Here is a 14,396-nt window from a genome sequence, read left to right as displayed (position 1 = left end):
CAGTATTCTCCTACATACGGGGCAGTAGCAGTGATGAGTCAAACATGGGATGTTACTGTGAGGTAAGCAACCAATTCTCTGTGGCATGGAGTAGTCAGTAGGCTAGGTGAGATTGTCAACACTTTTTTCTATATTCGATGATTTTTCTCAATTGTGAGAGAATGCACATGTTCTGATCACATTTAAGGTAGGCTAAGTGAAGCTCGGTCCTTCGGGGCCTAGGATAGGCCCATGCATACATTTTTACATTTAGATATTTTAACTTATAGTGGGATCATGGGGGTGTAATAACTGTCTAAGTCAAGATCTGCAGTCCTTGTGTGTGCGTGCGTGCACATGCACACTAGTCAGAATTACTTTTCCAGAAGCTATCTTTACCCGCCCTTTTCTCTATAGAATAAAATTATAAATATTTAAAGATGACATACAGAGTACTTTATATTCTGAGACTTACCCCTTTCCAGACTCATCTCTTAATAATTTTTCCAGCCCCTAGACAACCCCACTTCCTGCCAAACAAATCATGATGTCTTTTACATGCATTTAAATAAGACATTTTAAAATGTCTCCCTCTTGCAATCCTAACTCTCCTAGGAACGGTTCATTAATTTGGCTATGAGGTTTCTGAACACTTCATTAATAACAGCTTTTTTAAAAAGTCTGCCTTCCATAGTTGATTATAAATTCCCTAATTAGTCTAATACTCTTCACACTGTTCTGTTTTAAATTTTTAAACCCCTGTTCTAAGCCTTTTACACATGTATTTGAATGAATAAGTGAATCTGTATTAGATCTAGAGGGCCCCTTGGAGAAGTACTAATTATATTTTTGGAGCCTGGTGAAAGTTACAGATCTCTTATCAGAAATAAACACATACCTACACTTAACAAAAGCATTGTGAACACTTCATGGAGGATGCACATATAGACTAAATGTGGTTAAGAAACTTTGTTTTAAAGAATATTGAAATCTACCATCATTTTGTACCTCAGGATATTACTTGAGGCTCAAAGAATTTGGCTACACAGAGTTAAAATTAATCTGTTTTCTTACTGATTATCAACTTAATAGAAAGTTAATGTGTTTTCAGAATGTTTTCCTATGTTTTGCAGTGTGTGAATTTGTAGAATGGAAAATTTTCTGTTGATATTTGTTTTATGAAGATAGAAATCTATTAAGAATCCTTCATAGTATACATTAATTATTGCCTACTTTTGGTTTGTTTACTGAGTGCTAACAAGAAAATTAATGGTAAACGTCTGCTTTTACAGTTAGCATTCAGTTCTATTTTAAATTAATTTGCTTTATATGGAAATAAATGTGGACTTTATATCAAAGCCAAATTTGAAAAGTGTAATGATAGTACAAAGTATAAGGACAGTAAAGAAGCATTAGGCTCGGGGTTGGGAAATTGAAGCTCTAGTTTCAGCTTTGTAAAACTTTTATAGATTATTTAATTTTTCTTACTGTCAGTATAGTAATTTGTAGAACTAACAGGTTGGATTTAGTGCCCTTAACCTTACATCCTTGTCCTCAGAAATATCTCTACTCTTTGAGGGTATTGAGCTGCATTTTAAATTAAGTTGTAATCCTAGTGAAATTCTAAATATGCTAGTGTTAAATAAATACAGTATTTATCCTTTAAATACCTTTGTTTTTCATGCGTTGGAGTGGTGCTGCTTGTTAATACTACATTGAAGCACAGGAGCAATAAACTGTATCACATTCTCATAGGATAGATTTAAGACTGACTACTGATTGATACAGTCTTCCGTTGTGAGATTGCCATTTTCTCTTTGAAGGTTTTGAAAGATTCCTTTATTCAAAATCTAGTTTTATTTCTGTGTGGGTCTTCACAGCCCCTTTCCTCCCTGGTCAAGTGAGACCTGTCTTTAGTTTTTTGCTACTACTAACATTTGGTGTTTGCACTCCTACTTTGTGGTTTAAAGATCATATTGAGGGCTTCCCTGGTGGCACAAGGGTTAAATCTCAGCACTACGAAGCTATTGGCAGCCACTGCAGCACAAGTTCAAGTCCTGGCCAGGGAACTAACTCACATGGTGCAGCAGACTTTTCCTACCTCACCCACTTCTCCCCTCACCAGTGGGAAGGGAATGGTTGGTCAGCCTGTTCTGTTCCCCCTCTGTCTCTGGTGAATCTTCTCACCCTCCATACCCCTGGCCTGCACCCCAGCTCTTGTATGCATAAATAAATAAAATAAATCCTTAAAATAAAGTTCATATTGATAAATGGGATAGTGAAAAGGGGGCTTAAGAAAAAAACACAAAATATTGGGTGCTGCATGAAGTCTAGCTATTTAGTCATTGCTTGCTGTGTGAGTTCCGATACTTAGCAGAAAATGTATGTCCTTGTTTTCCGAGAGTTGCACTGTCATAGTCAGGCTTTTGTTTGGGAAGTGATTTGTTCACTTTAATTATATCCTGTGTTAGTTCTGGAGAAATGCTCTGGTTAACTGAAGAATGCCCATGGAGAACTTGTCAGGGGCAGGAGTCTCTGTCCTTGGTGTCCACGGTGTCTAGAAGGATATGTGCTGCCCACCACTGGCACTCTGCAGAATTTACCAGGAAAGTGCTTCCACTTGAAGGTTACGTAAAATAAGGGAGTTTAAGGTGTTATCAATATCTTAACATAGCTTTAGAGGGAAGTGTAAATATAATTGAAATACTATCTTTCCCAGATAGTTAATAATGATTTGCAGTACGCTGTCATATAGTTTTTTAACACTTACATTTTACTGCCCTCCCTGGTGGCACAACGGGTTAGGACGCACCACTGCAAACTGGCCACAGCCACTTCCGTGCAAGTTTGATCCCGGCCCTGGAGGTGACCCACATGGACCAGCAGACCTCTCCTGATCTGCCTTTTCTGCTCCCCACTCTGTCTCTGGTGAACAGAGACACCCCTCCAACCCTGGCCTGTACCCCAGTTCTATATGCATAAATAAATAAATTTTTTTAATTTACATTTTACTGATTTAAGTATATACATTGTAAACTATCTGCATATATTATTTTTTTCTTTTTTCCTTACTATAAAGGCTTGGATCCTGGTAAACAGATTAAACTTGATTCCAGTGCACAGTTTGGGTATTACTTTCGTGTAACCTGCAAGGAAGAAAAAGTTCTTCGAAACAATAAAAACTTCAGTACAGTAGACATTCAGAAGAATGGTGTTAAATTTACCAACAGGTTTGTAAGCCAATGTTATGTTGATAAACCTTTAATAGGTTAAATTCTCTGGTAAAATGTAAATGCTCTATATAGTAAAAGAGTTTTTCTTTATTTATTGTTAATTTGTATAAGGTACAGAGTAAGAGTGAAATTTTATTTTCTTATAAGAGGCTACTAGTCAGGTGTCCTAATGCCACTTGTTAAACCATCTTTTCCTCATTGTGTCTTTTCATTATATCAGTTGATAGAAAGATTAGTTTTGGGGATGTGTACCAGCCTTGTTGAAGACCCTCATAAACTACAGCTTTTAAACTACATACAGTTTAAATGATACTTGAAGTTATTTACAAAAACAATACTGTGCCTCCTTGGTGGCACAGGGGTTAAAGACGGCACTGTCAGGCCAGTGCAGCACGAGTTCAACTTCTGGTCAGCCATGTTGCTGACCGACATGGTACAGCTGACCTCTCCTGTTTCGCCCACTGCTCCCCTCAGCAGTTTATTCCAGCACATCTACATGTTCTGCTCCCCACTCTGTCTCCTGCGAATCCTCTCACCTCCCACATCTCTGGTCTATACCATAGTTCATGTATGCATAAATGAATCTGTTTTTAAAAAATAAAATTTAAAAACCTGTTTCAGTTGACAAAAATCACCATTTTCTGCCTTTTCCTTCACTAATGTCAGAAAGTTTCTGAGACTGATTATTCATAGGGGGAAAAAAAAGATTTAAAAATAAATATATGGCCCAGGGGAGGGCTCGCAGTTACCTTTTCTCCTCTGTACTGTGGTAGAACTTATGGCAGCCTCATCCCCACCCTGTTAGTATCCGCAGCCTCACTGGGTACCTTTTGTTTATATGTGCAATCCTATTTCACCAATTTATTTAGAAGTATTTGAGTGTTTGTTATGTGCAGACATATTCTAGTTGTTTAGAGACCTCAGTAATGAAAACTATCTGTTTAATTTGTATCTCGTAACAACTCTGAAATAAATAGGACAGGTGTATTTTTCTCATTTTTGGATGAAGAAGCTGGAACTCCAGTTCCCAAGCATTAGACAGCTATTAAATCTCTCTTTGTTGCCAAATTCAGTAGTTAATTATCTAGCACACTATATATCTGATTCAAGAAATAATGTATATTTTGGCTTAATGATGAGCAAAACTTTTGGAGTATATTAAATCATCATCAATCACTGATTAGTTATATATAAAAGAGATTGGACTGACTTAACTATTATTTCCATTTTAATTATTGTTTTGATGCTTTATGGTAGTCTGATAATTTAAAGTAGTTTACATTACCACCAGTAGGTGTTTTTGTTTTTTTAATAATACCATTCTCTTGATTTGATTTGCAGTAAATTGACTTCTCTCAATGAAGAGTATACCAAAAATAAATCGGAGTATGAGGAAGCCCAGAATGCCATTGTTAAAGAAATTGTCAATATTTCTTCAGGTAAATTTAATAGACCCAATCCATTAAATGTTTTAAATATAACCTGGGTTTTGGTAATAAAAAAGTATCAGGATGTTTGAAGAGGTTTTTTTTTTAATGCCATTATACATAGATAAGCTGGTGTGGCTAAAGAATGGGGATACCTACCCTAAGAGCACAGAAAAGCAGAAAAATATAAAACTTTCACTATAGTCAAAACAAGGAAAGGAAGTACAAAGGGCTATAGGCACTAATATTATGTACTCTCTGTGAGCACTAAGTTGTGGAAATAATCCATTAAAAAGCAAATAGAAATTCCACGTGAAGCAGACCTTTCTAGTTATATGTGCCATTTTATAGATTTTTGGATTCCATTCTAGAGCTGCTGTTAAGATGGCAGTTTGACAGTGAAAGGGGCAGGTTGGCTGGGCACTGTGGTGTTGCCCTTAGCATGGATGAATGTGTTTAGCACAGCATAGTGGTTATATATGCTAAGCTGAAAGATTTTCCCCTTCATCCTGTGTTATTTGACTCTAACCTCATAGTGCCTTTCCAAAACAACTGCTTTAGACAGCTGTTTATGTTCGCATCACTAATAAGGGAACAGATGACATGATATGCTTGCTGTCATGGTGCAGAAGGAAGGACCCAGTATCCCTTACCTGTGTAGTGTTCCTGACAAAAATATTTAACCTGATTCTAAACAAGAAGGAAAAGTAAATTTAGACTAGGACATTAGGGCATGAACTCTTAAAATGCCAATGTCGTGGAAGCAAATAAGAAATGAGCAGAATCTGTGTTAAATATGACTTACAGAGAAAGGATAATCAAATGCAGCGGACAACCCTTGATTGAGTCCGGAATTAGGGTGAACTTGGCAACAAGTGTGAAGGGGCAGTTGAATTTTACAGAATTCATTAATATGAGGCAGTGTCACATCTATGTCAAATTTTTTGGATATGCATTGTGATTAAGTAGAAGGGTATCCTTTTTATTATTAGCCTATTTTTGTTGATATATTAGAAATGTTTTGAATTTTAAAGTATTTACAGCAACTTTTCCACTAGTGTTTAGTAGCCTTCACCTTGCTACATGATAGAGTGGTATAACACTGTCTACCTTTAAGAAATGTACATTTTAGCTAAAGCAGGAACAAATTTAATAGTGCTAGGAAGGAGTAAAAGAATTGTTTGTATTTGACCATACATGAGTTAAATTTTTTTTTTAATATTTTATCACTTTCAGGGGATCAAGGAAATCAAGATGAGGCAAATTTCAAACTTATTTTAGTGTTTTTCTAAACACATCTCGTGAATGTCCTTTGAAACTTTTGGCACATTGATTTTGGTGTGATAATTCAATATAACGTGGTCTGTTATATTGATCCCTCCAAACTATAAAAATTTTGGAATCTATGGCTGAAAATTTTCATCATTTTTATTGCCTAGAAGCATGTGTCAATTTTTAAATGTACATAATAGCTTTTAGTTTTAATGTTCCAGCAAAGTAGGTCTTATTGAAAGTATTTTGAGTGACAATTATAGATTTAAATTTATGCTGAAATTCAACTGCATGTGATGCTGATGGGAAAGAGTAAGGCTCAAGTAACACAGTCATATTTGTACAGAAAAAGGCCCTGACAGTCACATTCTCTCCTAACACCTGATGTTTATATGTTTCTTAAGGTAATTGTAAAGTTCTAAATGTTAGACTGTGAAAATTTAGTAACTAGAGAGTAAAGCTCAAGTAACACAGTCATATTTGTACATAAACAGGCCCTGACAGTCACATTCTCTCCTAACACCTGTTTGTATGTTTCTTAAGGTAATTGTAAAGTTCTAAATGTTAGACTGTGAAAATTTAAGAACTAGTATATCTTAAAATTGGTAATGAGCCTCATATACTGCATGGACCTTGCTTTTTCTTTCTCATCTTATGGATATATTATGAAAACTTTTTCTAAGTTTTTTGAAAACAGCATCTCATTTCTTTTTAAGCAACTAGGCCCATTTATGTTTTCATGGACTTTGGTAATAGAGGGCATCACTCCCTGGGATGTCTGTTCCTAGTGTTAGATGTAGCACATGTTTTAACCTCACACCAAGTTTCAGTTTTCTTACAAGTTTAGTTGTTGCAGAGTTCTCTTAATTTTTCAAAAGCAAATTAACTAAGAAATGGCCTTTATTTTTTTATAATTTCGTATGATACCTGTTTACATGCTGCATTTCCATACAGGCTATGTCGAACCAATGCAAACACTCAATGACGTGTTGGCTCAGCTAGATGCTGTTGTCAGCTTTGCTCATGTGTCAAACGCAGCGCCAGTCCCATATGTACGACCAGTCATCTTGGAGAAAGGAAAAGGAAAGATAACATTGAAAGCATCCAGACATGCTTGTGTTGAAGTTCAAGATGAAGTTGCCTTCATTCCTAATGATGTTCATTTTGAAAAAGGCAAACAGATGTTCCACATCATTACTGGTAAGCAAAAACAGAACAACCTTATTGGTGGATCTGGGAGGTGGGGGGTAGATAGGTGTGTTTCCCTCTTTTTAATGGAGTAGAAATATATTAAAAATTGATAATGAAAATCCTAGTCTTTGACATTAAAAAAAGAATATGTTACTCATACTAGTAATGCACATTTGAATTAGAGGGAAGATTTGAAAGTGGAGGAAGCTTGTGATTTATGTGAAACTTCTTATCTAGGAGTTTGGTGCGTTTTTGGTATGTGTTCCTTTATTCTCAAAGTTTACCTTTTGAGAATAAATTTGACTATCTTTTAATAGTCAGGTCATTGAAGTTCAAACAGTATTGACTGTTAGAGTAATCTCAACTAAGAGTAAAACTGTTGCAAAGACATGGCTCTACATTCTTGTGAAACTTGAAAAAGTTAGGCTTGCTTATAGACTAATGTAATGTATCTCAAACTGAAATGTTTTGAGCAATCTTAACCCACATTCAGAAAACAAAGGGACTAGTGGTCGGGTAAGGAGTCTTGGTTGAATTTGATTGTATTCTGTTTCTCCAAATGGATTTTCAAGTTGTTCTTATAATCTAACCCAGGTGAATAAATTGTGTATCTTCCAAAAAAGGGGCATGTCTTAGGGCTTTAGTATGTAGTTGAAATGATAGGAAGGATGGATAGATCCATTTACTACTAGCCCCACTTATTATTGAGTTATGATTAGTTCATTAGTCATTTAGGCCTGTTTTTTTGGATGTTGTAAAATTGTCCTGCAGATAACCTCTGTGAGCTGTGGGGAAGTGTGTGGGGGGGGGGTGTTTTTCCAGGCCATAATCATAGCTAAGGGATATTTTTTTTGGGTCTTTTTTTTTTTTTTTTAATTTTTTTAAGATTTATTTATTTATTCGTATAGAACTGGGGTACAGGCCAGAGATGCGGAGGGTGAGAGGATTCACCAGAGATAGAACGGGGAGCAGAACAGGCAGATCAAGGAAGTACACTGCTGAGGGGAGCAGAGGGCGGGTCAGGAGAGGTCTGCCTCGCCATGTGGATCTCCTCCGGGGCAGGTGGGATCGAACTCTTGTGGAAGTGGCTTAAACTTCTCAGTGCTGTGCTTTAACCCGCTGCGCCCCCAGGGAGGGTCCCGGGTCTTTTTTTTTTTAATGATTGATTTATTATGCATACAAGAGCTGGGGTGGAGGTCAGAGGTGCAAAAGAAAGGGGCTTGAAAGAATTCACCCGAGACAGAATGGGGAGCAGAACAGATGTATTGACTGAAATATATTGCTGAGGGAAACAGCGGGCAAGGCAGGAGAGATCTGCTGCTCCCTGTGGGTCAGCTCCCTGGCTGGGCATCAAACTCATACTGTGAGTCGCTGCAGATAGTTTCATACTACTGAGACCTAACCCCTTACACCATCAGGAAGTTCCCTTCTTGGGTCTTTTTGATGAAAGGAAGGATACAGTCAGTATAGGTTTATCTGAAGAGAAAATACTTTAGGGAGTAGTGTGGACAGTAATTTTGTGTATCCATGACCTAGGTGTGTAGTCTTTAACGTATGGTTTAGAAATAACAGTCAGTTTAATAGTAGAGGAAATTAATTAATAATCTGGCCTTTTGATTTAATTTGTTTTCTAGGCCCCAACATGGGAGGTAAATCAACCTATATCCGCCAAACTGGGGTGATAGTTCTCATGGCCCAAATTGGGTGTTTTGTGCCCTGCGAGTCAGCAGAAGTATCCATTGTGGACTGCATCCTGGCCCGGGTCGGGGCTGGTGACAGTCAGTTGAAAGGAGTCTCCACATTCATGGCTGAAATGTTAGAAACGGCTGCTATTCTCAGGTGAGTGCATTCCCAGTCCCTGCATGGGAATGGCTGTCCCTGTGCTGTGAGTACACTTGCTGATCCACCTATAAAACATCTGAGAACTTTCATCTAGTTTAATACTTTTAAGACTCCTTCTGTTTGGTGTTCCCCTTACAGATCTCCCCGGCCCCCATACGTTTGCTTGCAGTGTTCACACAACCTGGAATGGCCCTTCCTTGCTCCTTTTTCAAGTCTCTCCCAAGCTTGAAAGACCCTAATGCTGGAAAATCTGCTTTTCACGTGCCTGTGATCATGGATATTTCTTCTATTGTAGTCATGCATGTAATTTATTAGGTTTTTATTTTAGAAGTTACTGAAATCTTTTGTCTTTATTTCACTTTTTAGGAGCTTTGAAGCTGGGAGGTGGGGAAAGCCTTCTGTTTCTTGGTATCTTTTTTTTTTCCCCTTGGTATCTTCTAAAGTATTTTGCATTAGCATACCCTTAGTAAACTATGTGTTTACTGCTTGATTTGGGGAAGTTATAAAAGCTATAAAATGTTTGGCATAGTGATTAGTCAACAAGTCAATATTCATTGTTTTAAAAGATTAAAGAAATAAGACATCCACCACTAGGACATGAAGAGCTGTCGGATTCTCTAATTAAAAAATATGTTTGGTTAAAGAATGCTGATACTTTCTTTGTATTGGTAGGTCTGTGGCAGGCTCACAAATTTACATCAGCCATGTGTGAAAATAATTTCATTGCCCCCTGTCAAATTTTCACATCATATTATTTTTTATAAATCTTGGCTGATTCGATTGACAGGAAATGAATGATAGTTACATTATTTGGAAATTATTTGATTACTACTAGTGAGATTGAGAATTTAAAAAATATTTTTGCATTTGTTTTCTTTTCCATTAGTTGTGTCTGTGCCCATTCTTCTGCCGAAGTTTTAGTGCTCGTTATTGACTTCATTGAATTTTTCAGTGTTAAGATAATCTGGTGTGTTTGTGGCCTCCTCTCCCTTTTTATTTGCACTACCACATTGAAGTGTCATGGGAAATTTTCATGTAATTATGTGTTTCAGATCTGCAACCAAAGATTCTTTAATAATCATAGATGAGTTAGGAAGAGGAACCTCTACATATGATGGATTTGGATTAGCATGGGCAATATCAGAGTACATTGCAACCAAGATCGGTGCTTTCTGCATGTTTGCAACTCATTTTCACGAACTTACTGCCTTGGCTAATCAGATACCAACTGTTAATAATCTGCACGTCACAGCACTGACCACTGAGGAGACCTTGACCATGCTTTATCAGGTGAAGAAAGGTGTGTACCACTGGTGTCATGCACAGCCAGAGCATGGCAATAGGGCCCGTATTGGCCTGGCCTGAATTAGTTAAGTTTGAATTGTTTTTACAAGACACATTTACCTCTTAATTCATAGTGTGGAAGCACGGAAATCTACATGTCTCCCCAGCAATACCACTCATTCTAAAACAGTCACAGGAAGAATAATCTATACTCTGAGTCTATGTCTTAAACATCATCTCTCAAACGGACTGACTGCCTCTCGTGGAACTATGTTTTCTGATTAAATTAGCTGCTGGATACTAACAATAAAATTGAAGTTCCTAGGCTCTAACTGCTATTATTTGATAAACTGTTATAATTACTTGATTGTATTTGTTGACATACTTTCTGAAAAGTTTGTCATTTGTAAATTTGGCAACTGATCAGATTACTGAGTTGATGAAATTAATGTGCTTTAAAGTTTGGATTATTTAAACATTTCACCCATCAGAACTTTCAGGTGACTTTTTGCTTTTTGGTGAACTCATTTTACTGCATCAGTTGGTTTGCAGATAAACAAGATGGTTATGTTTGGTTCTTCTAGCCTTTGTTACTTAGGCTTCAGTGGGAATCCGAGCCTGAGTTACTGCATTCACATAATGCTTGTTGATAGAGAATTTGGATGCTTTTTAATTAAACCTGATATTTAGCATGAATTTGAGATTTTGCTTTTAAGTCATTGTTTATGGTTTGTGTGATATAGAGATAGGTTCAGGGATGTGAAAAAAGACCAGATGAAGTACAAAGAATAATAAGTTCATTTTCACTATGGATGTTCAGCAGGCATTTACTTTTATTTCATCTTATGTGTTTCTTCTGTTTGTACAAGGTATCCATCTCCAGAATGATGAGCTATATAACTAGGTATTCCCTCCCATTCATTTTTTAATAAATATATTTATCCACCAGTTTTCCGGAGACACCTTCTCTAAAAATGATTATAGAAAAGAGTGATAAATGTTTCTGATTAGTGACACTTGTACATTTTTTTCTTAATACCTTAGTAACTACCTTATGAATAAGTAAACTTCAGAGAAATATTGATTTGATGGATTTTCTTCAGATTCAGATATTTGTTTAGGCTGTTCGTATTTTTCCTCCACTGTTCATGTTTGTCAAGGATAAAACATTGTACCTATACTAAGTCCTAATTACTTTTCGTTGGAAGCTTAATTAAAAGTCCTTTAAGTTACTCTGAAACATTTGGCTGATGTATTTGAAATAATACAAACTCAAGTTTCTTAATGACGGTAAGAAGGATATGTCCCATCTCATACCCACCAAATTTCTTGTAGGTATCTGTGATCAAAGTTTTGGGATTCATGTTGCAGAGCTTGCTAATTTCCCTCGGCATGTGATAGAATGTGCTAAACAAAAAGCCCTGGAACTAGAGGAGTTTCAGAACTTCGGAGAATCACAATATGATGAAATGGAACCAGCAGCTAAGAGGTGCTATCTGGAGAGAGAGGTTTGTCAGCTAGTTTTTATAGTTACTTATTAATTTCTGCATTATTACGTATGTCAAGTCACCAAAATACTATTTCTTCTCCCCCCCACACACACACATAATTGTAGTCTTTACTTTTTCATCATTCTTTGTTGGCTTTCACCTACATTTTCTTGCCTAGAGACACAGAGAGTCCTGTATTATTTAGATTTCTTTACTATATACACCTGCCTCATTTTTCTACTATATATGTCTGCATGATCAAGTACCAGATTTAAAAGAAGGTAAGGAATATTAGCTTAGGTTTAAAGTAATTCAGAGGAGGGGCCTGCCCTGGTGGTGAAAAGGGGTTAAGTCTCAACACTATGAAGTAGTCGCAGCCACTGCAGCAGGTGTTCAGTCCCAACCAGGAGGTGACCCACATCTGCGTGGCAGACCTCTCCTAACCTGCCCACTGCTCCCCTCAGCAGTATACTTCATCGATCTATCTGTTCAGCTCCCTAGTCTTGTCTCTGGTGGAACCCTCTCAACCCCTGCACCACTGGTCTGTACCCAAGTTCTTATATGCATAAATAAATAAATCTTTAAAAATGAAATAAAATAATTCAGAAAAGCTATAGACTTCCAAAGTACATTTTTTAATTCTTTCATGAATAAATAAAGTCCAGTTAAATTGCATACTTGGTACTTAGTTAGAATAGTAGAGAAATAAAATAACCATAGCTCCTGTCCTCCAGTTGTTTAGGCTCATGTAAGAATAATGAAAATAAACTCGTGCTGCAGTGACTGTGGGCAGCTTCACACTGCTGTGCTTTAACCCCTCGTGCCACCAGGGAGGGCCCAAGCAGACTTGTTTAATGTCATCTCTAATATTCTTTTTTATTACTTTTTTTATAATATTAATTTCATTGTATTTTAGAATTTTTTACAGCTAAGGGAGACAAAAAAGTATCACTTGTCTAGAATTTATCTTTGTTTGAAAAAATGTGCTTTTATTTAATAGGATAGTAATTCTTTATCGTATCATTTGGACTTCTACATTTCACCTTTAATGTACTTATTTTCAACAAATTTTCTTTGAAAATTAGATTTCTAGTTCTCCTTCATATGTAGTAGTAAACATATATAATAGTGCTTACTCTTTGCCAAGTGCTGTTCCAACCACTTTACAAATTAACTCTAAAATCCTTATAGTGATCCTGAGGTCAGTAATAGTATATTTACTTTATGGATGATAAATGTGGGTTAACAGATTTTCCAAGGGCTATGTGGCAAATAATGACCATGTTTTTCAGAACAACAATAATTGGGCAGTAAAATAAACAACAAAGAGATACCTTTTTGTGTATATTAAATATTCAGTGACTATTTATGCTGGATAATATTTCTATCTTTGGGTTCTTCTCTCCCACCCCCAGAAAATTAAGTTTATGTATGTTACAAAAGCTGAGGAATTTTAGGGAACTATTCAAATAGTAAGGTCCTTTATCATTAGCTACTGAAAACATTTATAAATATCCTTTTAATGGCTTGACAGTGAAGAAATATGGTCAACTAAGGGGCTTTGTTTATATAGGTTATAAAAAGTGCATATTTAAATAGTATAGATGTTCTTTAAATACTGGATGGTATTTTTCGATCAAAATTTAATGAAACAGTTCATTATCGCTAATGTGACATTTAGGGTACACACTTTGAATATTAATAGAATGTCTTCATGTCTTTCAGGAAGGTGAAAAAATTATCCAAGAGTTTCTGTCTAAGGTGAAACAAATGCCATTTACTGAAATGTCGAAGGAAAACATTGCAGTAAAGTTAAAACAACTGAAAGCTGAGGTGGCTGCAAAGAACAATAGTTTTGTGAATGAAATCATTTCACGAATAAAGGTTTCTACGTGAGAATGCTGAAGATAATGCTGATGAACTATTGTCTAATGCTTTTCTAAAATTGTTTTTTATTAACCTTTTTCCTAGTGTTGGCAATAGATGCCCAAGAGAGCCACTTAATAAAATATTTAGTAATACTTTGCTCTACCTGAGTACATTTTTAAAGATCTTTATTTTGAAATAGAAGAACTGTAACTGAGGAATACTTAAATGGATATGGGCAACAGTAAGTAATAAAATCATGTAGCTTGTGACATTTGGTTAATTTGGTTTGCATTTATTTATAAAAGGTCTTGTATATGTCTTTATTAAACAGTATGGAAGAATGAAGTGGGGCCGAGACTTTGTAAAGATAGTGTCTTAAAGCTAGAAGGAGCCATGGAAATCGCCCCCAGTGGTTCCCCAGAGTGCCTCTCTGCCAACAACAGCCAGGTTGGCTGCATGTGTATTAGTCCAAGAACTTGCTGTAAATCCAGTGTCTGGCATCACCCTCTACCTTGTTTACCATTCACCCACCCCAGTGAGACTTTGAAATCTGGATTTTAGCAGATGGGGAACACTGATGTAGTCTACCTCTCTGAATTATAGAGAAGAGATGGAGTGGTTAAGAATTGGTGACTGGCCCTGCCAAGTGTGGAGTCTGGTGGGAGAGGAGAGAAACCATCTTTTCAATAAATGGTGATGGGGTGATGATGGGAAAGCCATACAGGAACAGAATGACATGGGGCCCGTACTCCATTATCACCTAAAAAATAAATCCGGTGAATTTTTAAGCTAAATGTGTAAGAGACTTC

The 14,396-nt window shown here is 36.5% G+C and overlaps 1 protein-coding gene across 1 annotated transcript in view; it reads left to right on the top strand.

Annotated features, from left to right (window-relative positions):
* The window catches only part of MSH2 (mutS homolog 2), a 54,078-nt gene extending 39,952 nt beyond the window's left edge, over positions 1-14,126 (top strand). The window contains exons 10-16 of the mRNA XM_004686223.2: positions 3,059-3,209; positions 4,554-4,651; positions 6,866-7,111; positions 8,737-8,941; positions 9,997-10,244; positions 11,564-11,736; positions 13,444-14,126. Of these exons, the coding sequence (XP_004686280.1) occupies positions 3,059-3,209; positions 4,554-4,651; positions 6,866-7,111; positions 8,737-8,941; positions 9,997-10,244; positions 11,564-11,736; positions 13,444-13,614 (1,292 nt within the window). The 3' untranslated portion in view covers positions 13,615-14,126. The remainder of the gene's footprint in view (positions 1-3,058; positions 3,210-4,553; positions 4,652-6,865; positions 7,112-8,736; positions 8,942-9,996; positions 10,245-11,563; positions 11,737-13,443) is intronic.
* The last annotated feature ends 270 nt before the right edge of the window (positions 14,127-14,396 follow it).

Source organism: Condylura cristata, unplaced genomic scaffold (assembly GCF_000260355.1).
Source record: "Condylura cristata isolate star-nosed mole 26May11 unplaced genomic scaffold, ConCri1.0 scaffold00020, whole genome shotgun sequence".
NCBI lineage: Eukaryota > Metazoa > Chordata > Mammalia > Eulipotyphla > Talpidae > Condylura > Condylura cristata.
The sequence above is the reverse complement of the archived record's forward strand: the minus strand, read 5'-3'. Positions and strand labels throughout refer to the sequence as shown.